Source organism: Penicillium vulpinum (assembly GCF_028829585.1).
Source record: "Penicillium vulpinum strain IBT 29486 chromosome Unknown utg000002l_segment0_segment0, whole genome shotgun sequence".
Taxonomy (NCBI): Eukaryota; Fungi; Ascomycota; class Eurotiomycetes; order Eurotiales; family Aspergillaceae; genus Penicillium; species Penicillium vulpinum.
In genome coordinates this window covers 951,739-968,869 of record NW_026643242.1, presented here as the reverse complement: position 1 = coordinate 968,869, position 17,131 = coordinate 951,739, and the positions used below count along the sequence as shown (strand labels likewise).

General features: G+C 49.4%; 7 protein-coding genes across 7 annotated transcripts; 5 read left to right on the top strand and 2 right to left on the bottom strand.

Moving 5' to 3' along the window:
• Positions 1–283: 283 nt before the first annotated feature.
• N7479_003445 (pentatricopeptide repeat protein) lies at positions 284–2,758 on the top strand (the record flags this gene model as incomplete). The annotated part of the gene is made up of 1 exon (XM_057251142.1): positions 284–2,758. The coding sequence occupies one exon, from the start codon at positions 284–286 to the stop codon at positions 2,756–2,758; it is 2,475 nt and encodes an 824-aa protein (XP_057110467.1).
• A 330-nt stretch (positions 2,759–3,088) lies between these two features.
• N7479_003444 (putative RecQ family helicase RecQ) lies at positions 3,089–4,780 on the top strand (the record flags this gene model as incomplete). Its single annotated transcript, XM_057251141.1, has 4 exons — positions 3,089–3,171; positions 3,223–3,344; positions 3,404–3,438; positions 3,488–4,780. The coding sequence occupies 4 exons, from the start codon at positions 3,089–3,091 to the stop codon at positions 4,778–4,780; spliced, it is 1,533 nt and encodes a 510-aa protein (XP_057110466.1).
• A 504-nt stretch (positions 4,781–5,284) lies between these two features.
• Positions 5,285–7,388, bottom strand: N7479_003443 (KH domain-containing protein; the record flags this gene model as incomplete). The annotated part of the gene is made up of 9 exons (XM_057251140.1): positions 5,285–5,308; positions 5,365–5,890; positions 5,991–6,199; positions 6,257–6,424; positions 6,480–6,532; positions 6,601–6,622; positions 6,812–6,970; positions 7,026–7,105; positions 7,175–7,388. The coding sequence occupies 9 exons, from the start codon at positions 7,386–7,388 to the stop codon at positions 5,285–5,287; spliced, it is 1,455 nt and encodes a 484-aa protein (XP_057110465.1).
• Positions 7,389–7,820: 432 nt separating this feature from the next.
• On the top strand, positions 7,821–8,855 carry N7479_003442 (acetolactate synthase regulatory subunit; the record flags this gene model as incomplete). The annotated part of the gene is made up of 2 exons (XM_057251139.1): positions 7,821–8,611; positions 8,678–8,855. The coding sequence occupies 2 exons, from the start codon at positions 7,821–7,823 to the stop codon at positions 8,853–8,855; spliced, it is 969 nt and encodes a 322-aa protein (XP_057110464.1).
• A 1,226-nt stretch (positions 8,856–10,081) lies between these two features.
• N7479_003441 (uncharacterized protein) lies at positions 10,082–13,305 on the bottom strand (the record flags this gene model as incomplete). Its single annotated transcript, XM_057251138.1, has 5 exons — positions 10,082–10,423; positions 10,494–10,669; positions 10,730–11,047; positions 11,116–12,060; positions 12,117–13,305. 5 exons carry the CDS (start codon positions 13,303–13,305, stop codon positions 10,082–10,084), a joined length of 2,970 nt encoding a protein of 989 aa, XP_057110463.1.
• A 372-nt stretch (positions 13,306–13,677) lies between these two features.
• argB (ornithine carbamoyltransferase) lies at positions 13,678–14,820 on the top strand (the record flags this gene model as incomplete). The annotated part of the gene is made up of 1 exon (XM_057251137.1): positions 13,678–14,820. One exon carries the CDS (start codon positions 13,678–13,680, stop codon positions 14,818–14,820), a length of 1,143 nt encoding a protein of 380 aa, XP_057110462.1.
• Positions 14,821–15,574: 754 nt separating this feature from the next.
• Positions 15,575–16,920, top strand: N7479_003439 (uncharacterized protein; the record flags this gene model as incomplete). Its single annotated transcript, XM_057251136.1, has 2 exons — positions 15,575–16,547; positions 16,610–16,920. 2 exons carry the CDS (start codon positions 15,575–15,577, stop codon positions 16,918–16,920), a joined length of 1,284 nt encoding a protein of 427 aa, XP_057110461.1.
• Between the last annotated feature and the right edge of the window lie 211 nt (positions 16,921–17,131).

Sequence of the window (17,131 nt, the reverse complement as noted above, 5' to 3'; positions counted from 1 at the left end):
TCAAGGGACAAGATATGCGCTGCAGGGGACGAGGTGGTTGATGCGGCAGCGAAAAAGATGGGATTGGCAAAGCGCGGCTCCGATTGGTCGAGGGACGACTCCGCCAGGCCAGAAAGTGCAGGCCGTTCATCTTCAGAAAAACACATCTACGCCCTCCCAATCTTGACCCTCTCCCCTTTCGTCTGCTTTTTGCGCCCAGAAAGTAGACAGCTCTCTCTTGTGCGAGTGGCAAAGGGCTTTCTCTTGGATGCGGCCTACCTAATGCCACGATGTCTGTTATCTCATGCCTCATCCAAATAGGTCCCCCAGCTCGCCAAGCCTGCGAATTCACCCCAAGCAGGCCTTGGATGAGCTTCCTCTCTTTCGACAAACCTCAATGCCTTCCTCACAACCCCCTTCTCAACCCTCCTCCGTCCGAAGACTCTGTACCCGTCGTCCTCGCCCGTCCGTCGCGTCAATAGCAGATATTTTTGTCGGCTCGTTGGTTCTGGCAAGCTTCTGCCACGAACATTCGCCGAATCGTCGGGGGGTTTCGACAGTAGCCTGGAGTGTCTCAGATCATAATTTCCAAGAATTTCAGAGCAAAGGCGCCACTGGTCGCAGACAACTACCACCCCGACGACAACCAGAGTATTCAAGCTCAAGGTTTCATATATCGCAATCCAGAAGATTGATCAGCAACGGATTGGCACGTACGAATGAAGATAATACAGAGGAGTATAATATTGAGACCGAGCCACGGGAGGAGAGGGAGACAGACATCGACTATATACCATTGTGGCCGGCAAAGAATGCGGACGCGGAATCGCAAACTCGCTGTGAAAGATTTGATTTTACATATGATTTCGACCGCAGAATAGAGATAACAGAACACACCAAAACCGACATCGAAACCGAAATCGACCCCAAATTGCCGGACAAATATCTCCGTCAATCCTTCCCGTCATGGCTGCATCCCGAGAAAGAGAAGCACCTCTCAACCTTAAAGCTGTACAAAAAGTCCTTGGCAGATTATGATTGGGAGGAAGCAGTCAATGCTGTAGTGCCATATTCGCGTTACACAAAGACGAGGAAAGATGAGTCGCAGGATCAAATGGAAATCCACTCGGTTGAGAAGCTTGTCAGAACATTGTGGGAAGAACCAAATCCATCGACTCAATACTTGTTCCGATTATACAGAGACCTTCCTGCCCCAGGGGTAGCTTTGCTTTCAAAACGCACCCGTGGTGCTCTTCTGCGTTTGTTTGCGCATCCTCGAGATCGACGATGGGTCGATGCTCGTCGCTATTTGGCATTGGTGGATGACATGGTAACTGCTCGACTTCCTCTATCTCGCTCACTCTGGTCTTCTGCGATACATCTCTCTGGCCGAGCCAACGGCAAAGTTTTGAAACGAGATCTTATCCGAGCCGTGGGCATGTGGCAGAAGATGGAACATATCGCTGGAGTGAAGGCTGACGAGGTGGTTTTCAACATCCTGTTCGACATCGCAATTAAAGCAGGTGCATTCAAAGTTGCTGATCGTTTGGAGGAGGAAATGACTGAGCGGGGGCTGAGCTTTTCACGGTGTGGAAAGACATCCAAAATCTATTATTTCGGGATGATACGGGATGTTGAAGGTATTCGAGAGACTTTTGACAACTTTGTGAAATCGGGGGAGATTGTCGATACAGTTGTCATGAACTGCCTCATTGCTTCTTTCCTTCGGGCAGGCGACACTCAAACTGCGGAGCAGCTCTACGCACGCATGCTGGAGAAACAATCAAGCAACAACAAACGCCTTTCGCGTTCGGACGATGAATCCAGCCCTCACATTGGCGAGTCAAATCTGAGCTATGACATGCCCCAATATCGGGAAAGATCCCGAAAATTAGGCCGCGTATTGAAGAAATCGTCGGCACTCAAGGAAAAGTTTCCTGTATACCACCGTGCTCTCCAGGATTCTCTCTCCATTGCACCTGACACGCGAACCTTTTATATATTCCTACGACACTACGCCTACAACACTGGCCAGCTCGATAGCTTCATGGCTGTTATGCGTGACATGGAGAAGACCTTTGCCGTCCCACCACGTGCCATTATTTATCTGTTCCTCTTTGAAGGGTTCGCTCTTCATGGTCGGAGGAAAAAACAGTGGAGTGCAGAAAACCTTCGGCTGACATGGCATGCATACATCCGGGCTCTGCGCGACTCAAATTCAAGACTCCGTGGATTAAATTTGAACAACCGAAAGATGACATGGGAGAACCCACTAGCTAAGAGCGTGACAATCGATGTGGAGGAGCTACCAGTGACCGATTCTCCCAACGGGCTGTACATGGCTTTACCAACAGCAGATACAGTTCGGGATTCACAGGGACAGGAGGAAACTGCTGAGGGCTCTGCCGTGGACAATTCTCAAGACAACGAGCAAGACGAAAAGCCTGGGTTGGATGAAAAAGAAGATGAAACCACAGAAATGGAGGAACTTGATGTAGATGAGGTCTTCAACCCTCGTTTGCAGTTACCCGGCGAAGCAGAACAAGAAGAACCCTGGGATCCCGAGCAGCGTCTCGAAAATGGTCTTTTTGTTGGACGTCGGATGATCACTGTTATCCTGCAAGCATTTGGAACATGCTGTGGCCCCCAGGAGGTCCTCGAGGTGTGGTTGCAACTTGAGCGGCTTTGGCATCCTCAGCAGCGCAAAGCGGTTGATGTGTTTGCCATCAAGGAAGAACTTGATAAACAGATGTCCAGGGATCCACATCGGAACCGCTGAACAAGAAGGAAGAGCAGCTGAAAATTGGATTCAGCATTTGTACATTATTTTCCATATAGATCTACCATATACCGACTCTTTCTAGCGTGTGTTTGGCGCGAATGTATTATTTTACATAAAGATCAAGCCCATTCTAAAGACTCTAGTTCCTTACGCCGTCATGAAGTCTTTGCGCAAAAGTAAATCCAATTCAAGTCCAATCAATCCTAAAGAGGAAATAACAGGTCACCACGTGACACCGCGTTCTGATACGCGGTTGCAGACTCAATCTTCTTCTACTACTGCACTTTCACCTACCACTTTCAACTTATCTCTCTGTTATGGAGCACAATGGATCGTAATCCGGCGGTGACGCGCCAAACAGCCAATATGCGATGGGTCTTGAAACACACCTTCAAAAAGGATGATTTTCGGTGAGTTGACGAACTAGAGAAGAGGCTCAATTTACTTACTCCACCAAATAGCCCACTTCAACGCGAAGTTATCTCCTCTATTATAGAAGGACACGATGTATTTCTTCAAGCATGTACTTCGTTCGGAAAGAGCCTGTGTTATCAGCTCCCTGCAGTTCTCAAAGATTGGGGCTGTGAGTTTCCAGAGTCTCTTTTTCTCCATGACGGATTAGCCTGACTTGAATATTTCCAGTGACTGTCGTTGTTTGTCCGCTTCTCTCACTAATGGTGAGTGTGGTTCCAGGATATCTACAATTACATAGCTAATCCTTGGCAGACAGATCAAGTGAATACATTGAAAGCTCTTGGTGTATCAGTCGCTACGATCAATTCCAATACTACTCATGATGAGAGGCAGCGAGTTTTCGAGGACATGCTTTGTGGCCACCCGTGCACACGCCTTCTCTATGTCACACCGGAGTTGTGCCAGACGGACAACTTCCGCCGCCGCTTGCTTGTGGTGCATAAGCAAGGCCAGCTTATCCGTGTTGCCATTGACGAGGCGCACTGTATAAGCGAATGGGGCCATGACTTCCGCCCAGCCTACAAAGAGCTGGGCTGGTTTAGAAGAAATCTTGTCAATCCGACAGTCCCAATCACTGCGTTGACAGCAACTGCGACCCCCCGTGTTCGCTCAGACATGATCAACATCTTGGGGTTGGATGTTGAAAATCTCCGGATGTTCAACACTCCGTCAGATCGTCCGAATATTCACTACGAGGTACGGTATCTGGCAGACTTCGCTGGTGACAATGGTGGCGCAGAAGACAGCCAGCTGCAAAACCTACTCAGATGGCTTAGGGGTATCCAAACCAGACGAGAGGCTCGACTTGGTAGTGAAGTGACAATCCTCCCTCCAATATCAGGAATTGTATATGTGGGGACCCGAGCTATGGCCGAGCATCTTGCCAGCCGGCTATCCAATTCCTCGGATGGGATGGTCACGGCGGTAGCATACCACGCCGGCGTGGAAGCCAATAAGCGTGCACACATTCAATCAACCTGGAAGTCGTCTCGGCCGTTCCAGCCAATTGATGGGGGAAAGACACCCGTTTTCTCCATTATTGTAGCAACCAATGCTTTCGGAATGGGAATCGATAATCCAGATGTCCGCTTTGTCGTGCATTGGACACCACCGCGAAGCTTCGAAAGCTTTGTTCAAGAGTCAGGACGTGCAGGTCGAGATGGCCGTGCCGCTGCCTCACTTGTCTACTACGGAATTCAAGAGAGGAACTTCATAGAGACTATGATCTACCGTGATACTGAATCTCACCGTGCACATGGGCCCGAAAATCGAGAGGCTAAGCTTGAAAGCTTCGGCAAGGTCATTCGATACTGTGAGAGTATTAGGAGGTGTAGACATGAACTGATCAAGGAGTTCTTTGGCGATTTTGAGCTAGAAGAAATGGGGTCACAACGGCCAGCCCGAGAGGGTATGTCTGTTACGAGCGCATCCCCTTGCGACTTCGCCTGCGATTTTTGCAAAGAGGGCCGTGCCGGGTTGGCAAAGCGCCGAGAGAAAATGGCATCTGAGACTCAGATGGCTCTCCTATACGCTGATTTCGATTGAGTGATATCACCTTCTATTTGACTGTGCTGCTTGATTTAGTGTTTTCTTTATTTTCTTGTCATCTTGTTACTTCAGTCGAGTTTTCTGCTTGCATTTCCGAGGCGCTAACTGCATGGATGGCGCAGGGGGATGTTTTTTGTGCTTCACATATACCACGGACAGAGACATGGAATCCAGCATCCGAACCGCTCAGCAACCAGTTCCGCTTCTAAAGAGTTAAGTCACAGAAAGAAATCCACTGTCAATAAGCAAGCCTTTTATTATGAACACAATTATCAAGTTTACCGAGTATGGAAATAGGTAAGTCAAAAGGTTAGAACAAGGCAGACTGTTAGACTTTCTTTAGCAAACACAAAGAGATCAGAAAAAGATTCGCAAAAGAAATCGCTGTATACCCTCGTTTATTCAACAGACCAGGGCATGCTTTTGTTCGCCGTGAATATCAAATGGGTGGCGACTGGACAGTGGAAGGTACAACATTAACCCACCAAAACAAGTCCTGGCTTAGAGGCCAGGGGGTGGAGGGACCTGCAATTCATAAATCAGTAATCAGAATTAGCATTAATGATATGCGAACAACGTACCGCACTGTAGCCACTGCTACCTGCACCGGGAGGCGGAGGCGGCGGGGATCCGGAGCCAGGGGGTGGAGGAGGGGCCTCGCTGGCCGGAGTCGGGGCAGCGCCATCTGTCTGCTGCTGAGCAGCGGCCATTTGCTGATAGTACTGGTAGTATGCGACGTAGTTCTGGTATCCACCGTAGGCAGCATAGGGGTCGCTAGTGCCGTAATACTGGGCGTATTGGGCACTGTAGTCAGCAGCAGTAGGGGTGGCACCAGCACTTGGGGAAGCAACAGCAGCAGCACCAGCCTGGCCTGCAGGGCTAGCAGAGGAAGTATTATGCTGCTGGCGACTGTTGTAGCCACCGCCGTATCCACCACCACCTTGGTAGCGATCACCACGGTCACCACGATCACCACCGCGGTTGCCGTATCCACCGTAGTTGTGCTGGGGTGGGTTCTCCTTGAAACGCTGGTATTGTTCCTTGACATTGGTTAGAAGGTCCTCGCAAAGCTCCTTTGCTTGCTGGACATCGCTGGCGTCCGGGCCACTTGAAAGACTGTCAGTAGAAGCTCATCAGTGTGGCAGAAATGAGCCAGGCAAAAACCAAGTGATAAAAAGAGTCAGTAAGAAAACAGATAACAACTTACGCCACATGGAGGAACATCGCTTCGTCACTTTCACGACCAGTGCTAGATTCAATAAACCCGGAGCCACGGCCCTTGATCTGAACACGGCAACGAGTCTGCTGTTGGATGTGCTTCACATAAGCACCGCCCTGTCCGACGACCTGAGCGCGCAAGTTGAAACCGGGGATTGGCTCAAGATCAATGGGGATGCGCTCATCCGGCCATTTGCGCTATGTGAAATTAGCCAAATCTTCATGTTAACAGAAGGGAAAGGAACAGTCCCATACACGACCATACTCATCCCGCTCAACCTGCTGCTCGGGTTCTCGGCGACGGAAACGTCGTTCGTCAACCAGGTTCGGAAGTTCTTTCTGCATCAGGTCATTAATCATAGCGACTGCTTTCTCCAGACCCTCTTTGTTGGTGCTGGTCACATGTAGATAAAGGGGAGGGCTCTAAATCGGAATAATCAGTACTTGACCTCGTCAACCTCTGAAGGGGATTCCTTACTGCAGCAGTCGCCATGTTCTTGTCGGGGTAGTAATTTCCTCGGGTTGTCACATCTTGAGAGAGAGAAAAAGTGAGTGAGACCTTCTTTGCCTAAAGTTAAAGATATAAAAGGAAGTCGTACCGGCGCCGGTTTCATCTTGAATCTGTAAGTTACGCAGCGGAGGTCAGCAGATGCAACAGAGGGTGAATTGGATGCTATGTTTTAGTGAAGGGTAAGCTTCATCCAGTCCGAAAGAAGAGAGCAGAACGATGAGAAAGTAAGATTCAAGGTGCCCCAGTCTTCTCCGAGGAACATAGCTGGAATATCAGCAAGTGGCAAAGGGGATATTTACCATCTTCTGGGTGGATCCCTTCGTCAGAGTGTAGCGATTGCGCAGATCATTGATCTCAATATCCTTGATGTAGTCTCCATCTGCGACATAGATTTCGGCATTCAACTTGGCTGCGCCCTCGGCGGCGGGCGACTGGGAATTCTCTGTCGCGTTTTCGGCCTGCCCAGCAGTGTTAGAAGTTGGGTAGAACGAATTGAAGTGAGTGTATATTCACAGAACGGATTGGAGGGACATCAACATGCTGAATTCCCTTTTTAGCCTGAAGCTGCGCATTAATCTTGGCTGCTGCTGCCGCTATAAAGACCACAAGAATTAGCCACATAATCTGGTTTATGACAACATCTGAACCGGAAGATAACGCACCTGCGGCTGCAGCTGGATCTGCTGCAGATGGCTTTGCTGGAGTCTCTGCGCCAGGGCTGCGACTCAATGGGCGACTCATCGGGCTACGAGTGCGGGCCGACTCCGACTGGCGGTTGGACGGAGATCGAGAGCGTCGGTCAAATCGGGATCGTCTAGGCTCAGGTTCAGTTTGGTCAAAGCGAGACCGCTTGACTCGGTGTTCATCGTCCGCCATGGCGAAAAGTGGGGTAAAATGAAGAAGGAGAGAGGTCGGGGAAAAGAAGCTCAAAAAGGTCCAGATCAATTGCGGGAAGGAGTTTTAGAGGCGGAGGGCCGAGCAGCCAACAAACAAAGCTACCAAAGCTAAAACTGAGAGATTTTTAGTAAATTGAAATGCCCAAGGTGATGGTAAGAGTCAGTAATATTAAATATTTCTCATTTTCAAGCGATGGCCTCGTTTTCTAGCAATCCCTTTCGCAATATTGAATATTGAAGGTCACGTGGTAATAAATCACGTGCCTTTGTTACTAGCAGATGCACTACACCTTTTTAGATCTAGCTTACATGAGTCAGCAGGCGGTCGCCGAGGTCGGCCGACCAAAAAGAATATCCCCGGGGCGAATCTGGTGAATCATCGCACAACCCATTCACGTTACCTGAATTCCTCATGGCTTTCAGACGCCCATTGACGCTGTCCCTAGGGTCAGCGTCGCAGCTATCATCTGCTGCAGCTACTGCCCGGGCCCGGGCTACTGCGCTTCCCCGATTCACTTCTATTCGTGCATCATCGAGCTCAACTTCGGCTCTTGCCTACAAGGCGTTGCACCGTCGGTCTCCCCTGCCATTGCCGGTCTCCGATGCTTCCCCTCAATGGGATGCTCCGACTGCTGTCTCCTCCATTCTCTATGAGACTCCCGTGGCACCCAGCAACCCACCCAAGCGGCACATCCTGAACTGCCTCGTGCAGAACGAGCCCGGTGTGTTGTCCCGTGTGTCCGGTATCTTGGCCGCCCGTGGCTTCAACATCGACAGTCTGGTGGTGTGTAACACCGAGGTTGAGGATCTCTCGCGCATGACCATCGTGCTGCAGGGCCAGGATGGTGTCGTCGAGCAGGCTCGCCGCCAGCTCGACGACCTCGTCCCCGTCTGGGCTGTGTTGGACTACACCGACTCTGCTCTTGTGCAGCGTGAGCTTCTCCTGGCTAAGGTCTCTATCCTTGGTCCTGAGTTTTTCGAGGAGCTTCTCCAGCACCACCGTGAGATCACCACCTCGCCAGACTCTCCGGATCACAAGCACCACAGCCTTGACCAGACCGCCCAGCAATACCACCCCCGTCACCTTCCCCAGAGTCAGGCTCTGCGTCACAAGCACGAGCACTTGGATGCCATTACCCGCCTTGCTCACCAGTTTGGTGGTAAGATCTTGGATATCAGCACTAACAACTGCATTGTCGAGGTGTAAGTATTTTCCTTGTCCTGACTCATTCTTTTTTTGTCACGATTGACTCATTCGACATCCTACAGCTCCGCCAAGCCTTCCCGTATCGACTCTTTCCTCAAGTTGATCGGTCCCTTCGGTATTCTCGAGTCTACCCGGACCGGTCTGATGGCCCTTCCCCGCTCTCCTCTGGGTGAGCACAGCGAGGAGATCGAGAAGGATGCTGCCGACGTTGTCGATGCCAGCACCCTCCCCCCCGGCTAAGCTATATATCGAACTTCTAACTCAAAAATTTACATACCCGAACAGGATTGGTTTGGTATCTTAGCTTGTATATCTTCTAGCTTTCCCGTGGAGTTGATCTAATTTGAAAATATGGCTTGGCCATTGTATGTAAAATTACAACTATTGTTTACCTCACTTGCTTTTCCAAATATAACTAGGTGTACGGAGTACGGGGCATTTCTATGATACTTCAAGTGGCGGTGTGCGGTTATTCACTGGATATACTGTGGCGTTGCCTAGATCGTACAGCATAGATTGTACGGAATACATACTCCACTACTTTTAGTCCCAATAGCCTCTCAGCCATTCTTAATCGAGGAAAGCAACATTTCTCCATAAAATATAACTAGCGTGGCATAGCATTTGATCGGTGTTTCTATGTCTAATATTCTAGTATCAGCCTGTGGTCTATAGTGATAGTGCTACCAGGGTGATAACCTGACAAGACAAACTACAAAGCAATATAAACACTCCATATGTTCATCTGAAAGAAGTTTCATCTAATTGTAATTGCTCATGACTAAATAAGATTCAGGATTGCTAGGAAACCCTTCAGCATACACATATATATAATATATAGGGTCCATGGATTCTCAGTGTATAGCGCATGTCAATGGTGCATCCCGAAGTTAGACTACAGACAAAGTACATAATCACTACACGGTATTATATGTTAAAAATATATCAATAATAAAAAAAGAGGGAGGACGGCCTCTTGATGACCTGGAAGGGGGTCCTCAATTTAATCCTCGAGAAAGGATGAGGCGACGCTGAAACGCACGCGCAAGCCCGATTTGGACGTCAATTTTGTTCCCTGGGGAAATATATTATCAAACTAAAAAAATGAATTGATCCTGGTAAGCCATGACCGAGGTTTTACCCGCTCGGTCCTGTCCTATCAGGACAAGAGTGTTATGTTTCATCTGTTATTTATAGGACCATAGGAGTCCTTTTAGATCTTATATATGATTCCGTCTTCTTACTCTTGCATTGATACATAGCTTTCACTTGATTTTCGTCTTTGAATTTAAATTCAGAACAGTCTAGATACGCAAAACTAGCTAGGGATTGATTGAATCGAGAAAATTTGCCATAAACCAGTCATCCAAACATCGCACCTGGGCATTACCGATCCTGCAGCAATGAGTGCATCCCAAGACCAAGACTCCCAACTCCATTATATAGGCTGTGGTAGCCAAAATACTCTAAAACCTCACTTTAGCTGCAATACCCTTTCCATGGTATGAAATGACATCCATATAGTTCCCAATCAGCACTCCAACCTTAGCGATAGCATCCATCTCCAACGACTGGCCGAGTGCCTTGCGCAGGGCGTCGTACCCAACCCCGCCCATGTCGAGATCGACTGGCAAGCGCGGGCTTGTAGATATACCAGGCGGTACTTCAAAGGGATTACGGTTATTGATCCGGCCGATTGGCTCATTTTTCTCATAGAAAGCCATTGCGTCGATCGAGGTGATCAGGATATTGTTTTCTGTTAGAGGTGAGGAGAGGGTGAATTCTGCTGTGGAGGACCAGAGGTAGAACTAGATTTGTGAATAAGTGTTAGTGGGACGTTCTTCCTTCTCTCAAGGTACGAGTGAAAGGGGTACGTACGGTTGCATCTTGGATAAAATGAGGCTTTTTGTCGCCATCATCGCTACCTGGGGAACCAGGCATAGATATGTGAGGGACAGGAACGGTGACGTTGAGGACTGCTAATGCTTCGCCCAGGTCTGGTAGAGATGGAACCGTGTTTCGATGGCTTTTGACAGTGATTGTTGTATTTAAGCCTGAATGAAATTATCAGCTTAATATACCACTTGGATCTATGCCATCTGGAAGGAGCCGACCTGAGATATAGGATGAAAGCAACGCGCGCCCTGCCTCAACGCCATCCACTCCAGCTGCATCTAACGGGCACCAGAAGAAGTCGATGGGCACGTAACTGTTGTTGCCAGGCCTAACATAGATATTCTGAGCGGTGATGTGAGCCACAGCAGTGCCATTGTAAAGTATGAGAAAGTCAACGAAGGGAATTGTAGCCGAGTAATTCGTTGGATTGGTAAAGTTCGCCTGCGTAGATACCACCATCGAAGATTCAGTCGTATTTCTTAGTTGTAATGAGACGATGCGGGGATTGATTTGGTCAAGTGAGTTGCCGATAGAAGCTATGACATGGTCAATGGCCAACATATTATTGATTTGTACTAAGATCTTCTAATTCACGAGAACATACTCTTCACTGGTACCTTCCCTTCCGCAGGGATCCCTCGCACTGTGAACCGGCCCAAACCAGTTGAGACCTTTGTGTCTACGGTGGCAGCAACCCGCAGTACGACTGTTTCGCTACCGAACAGCATTTCTCGGATGACCTCTGCCAAAAGTCCATCATCTGTGACTTGTAATGGTGCATCCTTTAGTTCAAACTCCACAAGGAGTGCAGAAGAGCCATCTTGATCATCCACCATTGTAGAGTTGGCGTCTTGCCAGTGGCTGATGTTCAACACGCCAAACTTCTCTTCCTTGTAGTAGACATCTGCAAGGGCACGAACTTGCGGGACATCTACCTGGAAATTCATCTCCTGCGGCAAAGCAACGAGAACCTTCACTAGAGCAGACACTGTAGGTTGCGATTCTGGAGAATCTGGCTCCGCGAAAGGGTTAGGCAGGGAGAAATGTGCGTCGGACATCGTGAAGTTCTTCACAAGGTTGTCCAACGCATGTCCCGTAAATGGAAGAGGCACGGTTACGCTATGCAGCAGATCGACAATCCATGCCGGGGTATTGGGTAATGGTGCATCAGATCCACGAACGTATATGATCGTTTCAAGACCTTGCATAAAGCTCGAAACCAAAAAATCCAAAGGAGAGCCCTCTCGTCCTGGACAGGTCGAGGTCAATTCATCGGGTAGCCTTTGAATGAGACCCTCAACGCCGACTGCGGTTACCTGGCCAGGGTGAATGTCTATCGCGCTTGTCCTCGCATCGGCGACCAGAATATACGGATCACCCGGTGAACAGTTGGGTACCAGAATGTCAAACCCGAGGGCAGGAATGGTCAGAGCGACGGGAGAATCAATCAAAGATGAAACTAAGACATCTACTGCCATTGCACCACTGTTTGCATCATGCACCTTCAGCTTGAGGATATCGACCGTCGGCAGAGCAGGGAAATCATGTTCTGAAAAGCGATTAGCTTTTAAATTTCAGAACCCAAAACGATGAAATACACTATACCTTCAATGATAATACTGTCTGTCAAGACTTGGGTCCCCAAAGCAATCAACCCCGACTTGAGATTCATTGTCGCCTTGCCCTTGACACTAAGGCGGCCCAATCTTCCCTCAATCCAATCAATAGCTATCGCGTGGATTCCTCGAATGTCACCAGCTTCTAGATCAGTGAGGAAGTCGACATTGGTATGACGGCCGTTACGGATGTTCACTTTGATGGAGGGCAGCGCTGCATTTCCAACCAGGATATTTCCATATTCTGGGAGATAGACTTCAACATTCGATGGACCCGTCTCAACTTCCCTGGCAATCCATGTCGCCAATCGACCAATACCTCGAACTGACTTATTCTTCACGCGCCCCGAGTCCATCACGAAGTCGCCCTGAACCCGGGCTCGAATACCAGCGGGTGTTGTAGAATCGATTGATACTGCCGTCGGTTTAAAGACTGCGGCTTGTTGCGCATACTCTTTGACTGCCGCCGGAGCAGCAAAGGCAAGTACCAGTATCGCCAACACACTGAGCGTTAAAAGAGCTAGAGAGATGACCGTCGGCCATGGTACGCGGCTCCGCTTCTTGATGACGCGGTCCTCAGGCGAGTTCCGTGATGAGAATGAAGATGATCGCGACAACCCTCGCTCGGTCCCGTAGATCAATCCATCTTCACGGCGGTGTAATAGAGGTGTTGATTCTGATGACAATTCATATGATCGCCTAGGCCAGTCGACGGATGTTCTCTTAGAGAACCATTCGGGAGGGCTAGACTGTCCATCCAGCAGAGGTCGGCTAGGCTCGTCAGCAGCCACGGCTTGGAGTATGTGATTATCCTGAACCCCGCCTGAGAAAGATCGCGATAATCTTTGCTCGTTGCTATAGACCGTCATGTCATCTTCACCGGGCGAAAGATTCGACGACTCTGATGATAATTGGTATGACTCCCTGGGCTGGTCGACGGATGGCCTCTCCGGGGGTTCGATAGGGCTGGACTGGTTCGCCACGTCCGCCATCGTGGCCCCGCCCGAATAAGAACCTGGTTTTTGCTCGGTTGTACAGACCGGTAATTTATCTTCGAAGGGGTGCGAAGAATGTGATGAGTCAGTTGTTAATTGATGTGATGGCCTAGGCTGGTCGTCGGATGCTCTCTCGGAGCCGAACTGGGCTGGTAGTAGAGGCCGGGTTGCCTCGTCAGCCATCGTGGCCCTAAATGTATAGATAAATCACAATAAGTTGTAGTCTCCCAAGCTAGTATCAGTTGAATGAAATGGGTGAATTCAAAGCACATAACAAACAGATAGAAAGACAGATAGAAAACAAGATGTAACGTTCCAAGGTCGGAAGAGGCGCTCATTTCGATGACGATAAGCCGCCCGCGTCGATAACAGAACCATGGAACTGTGGAGATATCGACACCTTAGCACCTGAACTATAGGGCGACAAGGCAGAAGTACCCTCCCACATCCACCAGATTAAATAATTTATTGAGTCACTCTTCTTCATTTCTAGGACTCCTTCCTTCCCCCTGTCCCACAACACTCCAATTCCTCACCAATAACCCCCAGTTCATCATGGCTAGTAGTCTCACAGCTGCCGCCCGTTATGGCGCCCAAAGTGTAAACCAATTGGCCGGCTCCACCTCATCTTTGCGTCGAACACTCCAGGCTAATGGAATCCGACGATTTGCCCACCAGACACCGACTTTACCTCCCACCTCCCCTTTCGCCCCTCGTCACCTTCTCTCTATTGCCGACCTGACCCCCACGGAATTCGCCACCCTGGTCCGCAATGCTGCATCGCACAAGCGTGCCATCAAGTCCGGAGCCATCCCGGAAAGCCTATTGGGATCCCTCTCCGGAAAGACCGTGGCCATGATGTTCAACAAGCGTAGTACTCGCACCCGCGTATCCACGGAAGCCGCCACCGTCCAGATGGGCGGCCACCCCATGTTCCTCGGAAAGGATGACATCCAGCTCGGTGTCAACGAGTCCCTATACGATACCTCCGTCGTGATTTCGTCCATGGTTTCGTGCATTGTTGCGCGTGTCGCCAAGCACGAGGATGTTGCCGGTCTGGCACAGCACTCCACTGTACCTGTGATCAATGCGTTGTGCGACTCCTTCCACCCTCTCCAGATCATCGCTGATTTCTTGACTATCTACGAGACTTTCCCGTCCCAGGCGCACAAGCTCTCCAGCCTGGGTGTGGAGGGTCTTAAGATCGCTTGGATTGGTGATGCGAACAACGTTTTGTTCGATCTGGCCATTGGTGCTGCTAAAATGGGTGTGGATATTGCTGTTGCTACTCCTAAGGGCTACGAAATCCCTGCGCATATGATTGACATCATCCAGCGCGCTGGTGAGGGTGTCCCCAAGCCTGGCAAGCTCACCCAGACCAACGTCCCCGAGGAAGCTGTCAAGGATGCCGACATCCTGGTTACTGATACCTGGGTCTCCATGGGCCAGGAGGAGGAGGCCAAGAAGCGCATGAAGGCCTTCGAGGGCTTCCAGATCACTGCTGACTTGGCTAAACGCGGTGGCGCTAAGGAGGGCTGGAAGTTCATGCACTGCCTGCCCCGCCACCCGGAAGAAGTGGACGACGAGGTTTTCTACAGCCCGCGCTCTCTGGTCTTCCCTGAGGCCGAAAATCGTTTGTGGGCGGCTATTGCCGCATTGGAGGGCTTCGTTGTGAACAAGGGAAAAATTGTGGAGTAAAAAGCGGTTAATTACGGAGTCTATAGAAATATCCCGTGGGTCCCAGCGTAATTTTTTGACCTTTACCCGGCCAATGACAGAGAGATGATTTGATATAACGGAGTCAGTCAGACTTAGGGTTCTCCATTGTGGGTGAACCAATCAAAAGACGATCCGATGACCTTAGGGCTTTCGGATGTTGCTCCTCCAAAATGGCTGGGGTTTCCGATTCTTGGGAGATGAGTTTATCTTGTTCTTATGCAGGTTATCCGGATTGAATATATTGTATACTATACTTGCTACTTGTCAGTTATCTGTAGGCTCCAGGGCTATTTCAAGAAATATATACATATGTTGTCACAATATCTACGCTCAGCCTCTGGAGTTGCTTTGCATTACCGAATCCGGCATTACTACCTAGGTGTAAGTGGTATAAAACAGAATATGCTGATCATTAAAAGCTTTAAAAGCTGCATATTCCCGAATTGATTCTCGAGATTTGGAAAATATGGTATGTATTCCACATCAATGCCTGAACTCGGGAAATACGAACTAGAATCTCGGAATCATAGCTCACCCCACACTTACTCCGCGCCCCGAAAGGCATCTCTAAGACGGTCGATCGGGTAATCTATTAGAGAGAGGGGAAGTCAGAGAGAATATATATAGCTTACCTGAGTACCTAGAGTATCGATCATCATTCTCTCAATACTACCCCCTTTTCAGTACTTCCAAATTCCTCTTCATTTAATTGCCAAACTACGCCATTCTCACAATGGGGTTTGAAGACAAGCGAATTGCAATCATCGGTGGCGGCCTAGGAGGCATGTCCTTCCTTAATGCCGCACTGTATGCCGGCCTGAAGAACGTGCAACTATACGAGCAAGCAGCGCAATTCGGCGAAGTCGGTGCCGGTGTTAACATCACCTCGAACGCAAACCGGGTCCTGGACGCCTTCGGTCTGCAAGAGAGCATGATGCGCAGGTCCTCACGTAAACTGCCCAGTTATATGCAATACCACAATTACAAGACCGGAGACTACGTAGGTCACATTGGTGAATTCTCGGATCCACACGCTCGCCTATTGCATCGCGCCCATCTACTGGACTCGCTGAAGGAGCGCGTGCCCGAATCAAACTTAAACTTGGGTAAGCACTTGGCATCCATCGACCGCAACACTACCGCCGGTGCTGCACCATACACACTTCATTTCCAGGATGGCAGCACTGCCGAGGCAGATATTGTGATTGGATGTGATGGTATCAAATCTAATGTGCGTCGGGATATGGGCCTGGGAGATGACCCCAACTACTCTGGCCAGGTTGTGTATCGTGGATTCGTCAACTACAAGGACCTACCCGCTGAGACAGCGCAATTGTTGCGCAAGACCGTTAACTTCCGTGGACCTAAGCGACATGTCTTGATCTTGCCTATTGGTAACCAAGAGACGGGGACAGACCGTGCTGCCATTATCGGTTTTATGTCTGAGCCGCTTGAGGCATGGGACTCAGAGAGTTGGATGTCCCGCTCGGATATTGATAGTCTTCAGGAGCATGTCCATGACTGGTGTCCGGAGGTGCAGCATATCATTGCTGGTCTCCGTAAGAGCTCCGAGGACGGTAAGATGCTCAAACAGGCGCTGTACGTGCGTGATCCGATCGAAAAGTGGTATGAAATGAAGAGTGGGCAACATGATGCTGGTATTATTCTGCTGGGTGACTCGGCGCACTCGACTCTTCCTCATCAAGGTATGTTGCATCCTATCGGTGTCTAGTCCTATTGCGGGACATATATTAATAGTATACTACAGGTCAAGGAACATGCATGGCGATTGAATCTGGAATTGCCCTTGCAACTGTGCTTAGACACTGGAAAACGGATGACCTAGAGGCTGCATTCGGGTTCTACCAGGACCTGCGCAAGCCCCGGACAGACCGGGTCACCAATACTAGCTACGAAGCCGGCAAGCTGGCTAGCTCAGACTCTCCCGATCAGATGTCCAGCAACTTCAATCCAGATGCACTTATGGAGCGCATGAAGTGGATTATGGAGTATAATGTTCTAGAAGATTTGAAGGCCAAGGGTCGGGGATATTTGGACTTTCAAGATTCGCGCTTGTAAACGGTTGTGATATATTTTGATATGCTCTTGTAAGTATTTCGATGATTATTTTGTATAAAGAAATAAAACTCTCGATCTTCATGTGCTCAATCCAATTACATCAAAAACATGCCACAGTGTAATCGTATGATTGGTTGTACAACTGGCCTTCGCAATACCGGATTCTATAGATCCGTCATCCATCGGTCATTCCATCTCACTCTACGTATTT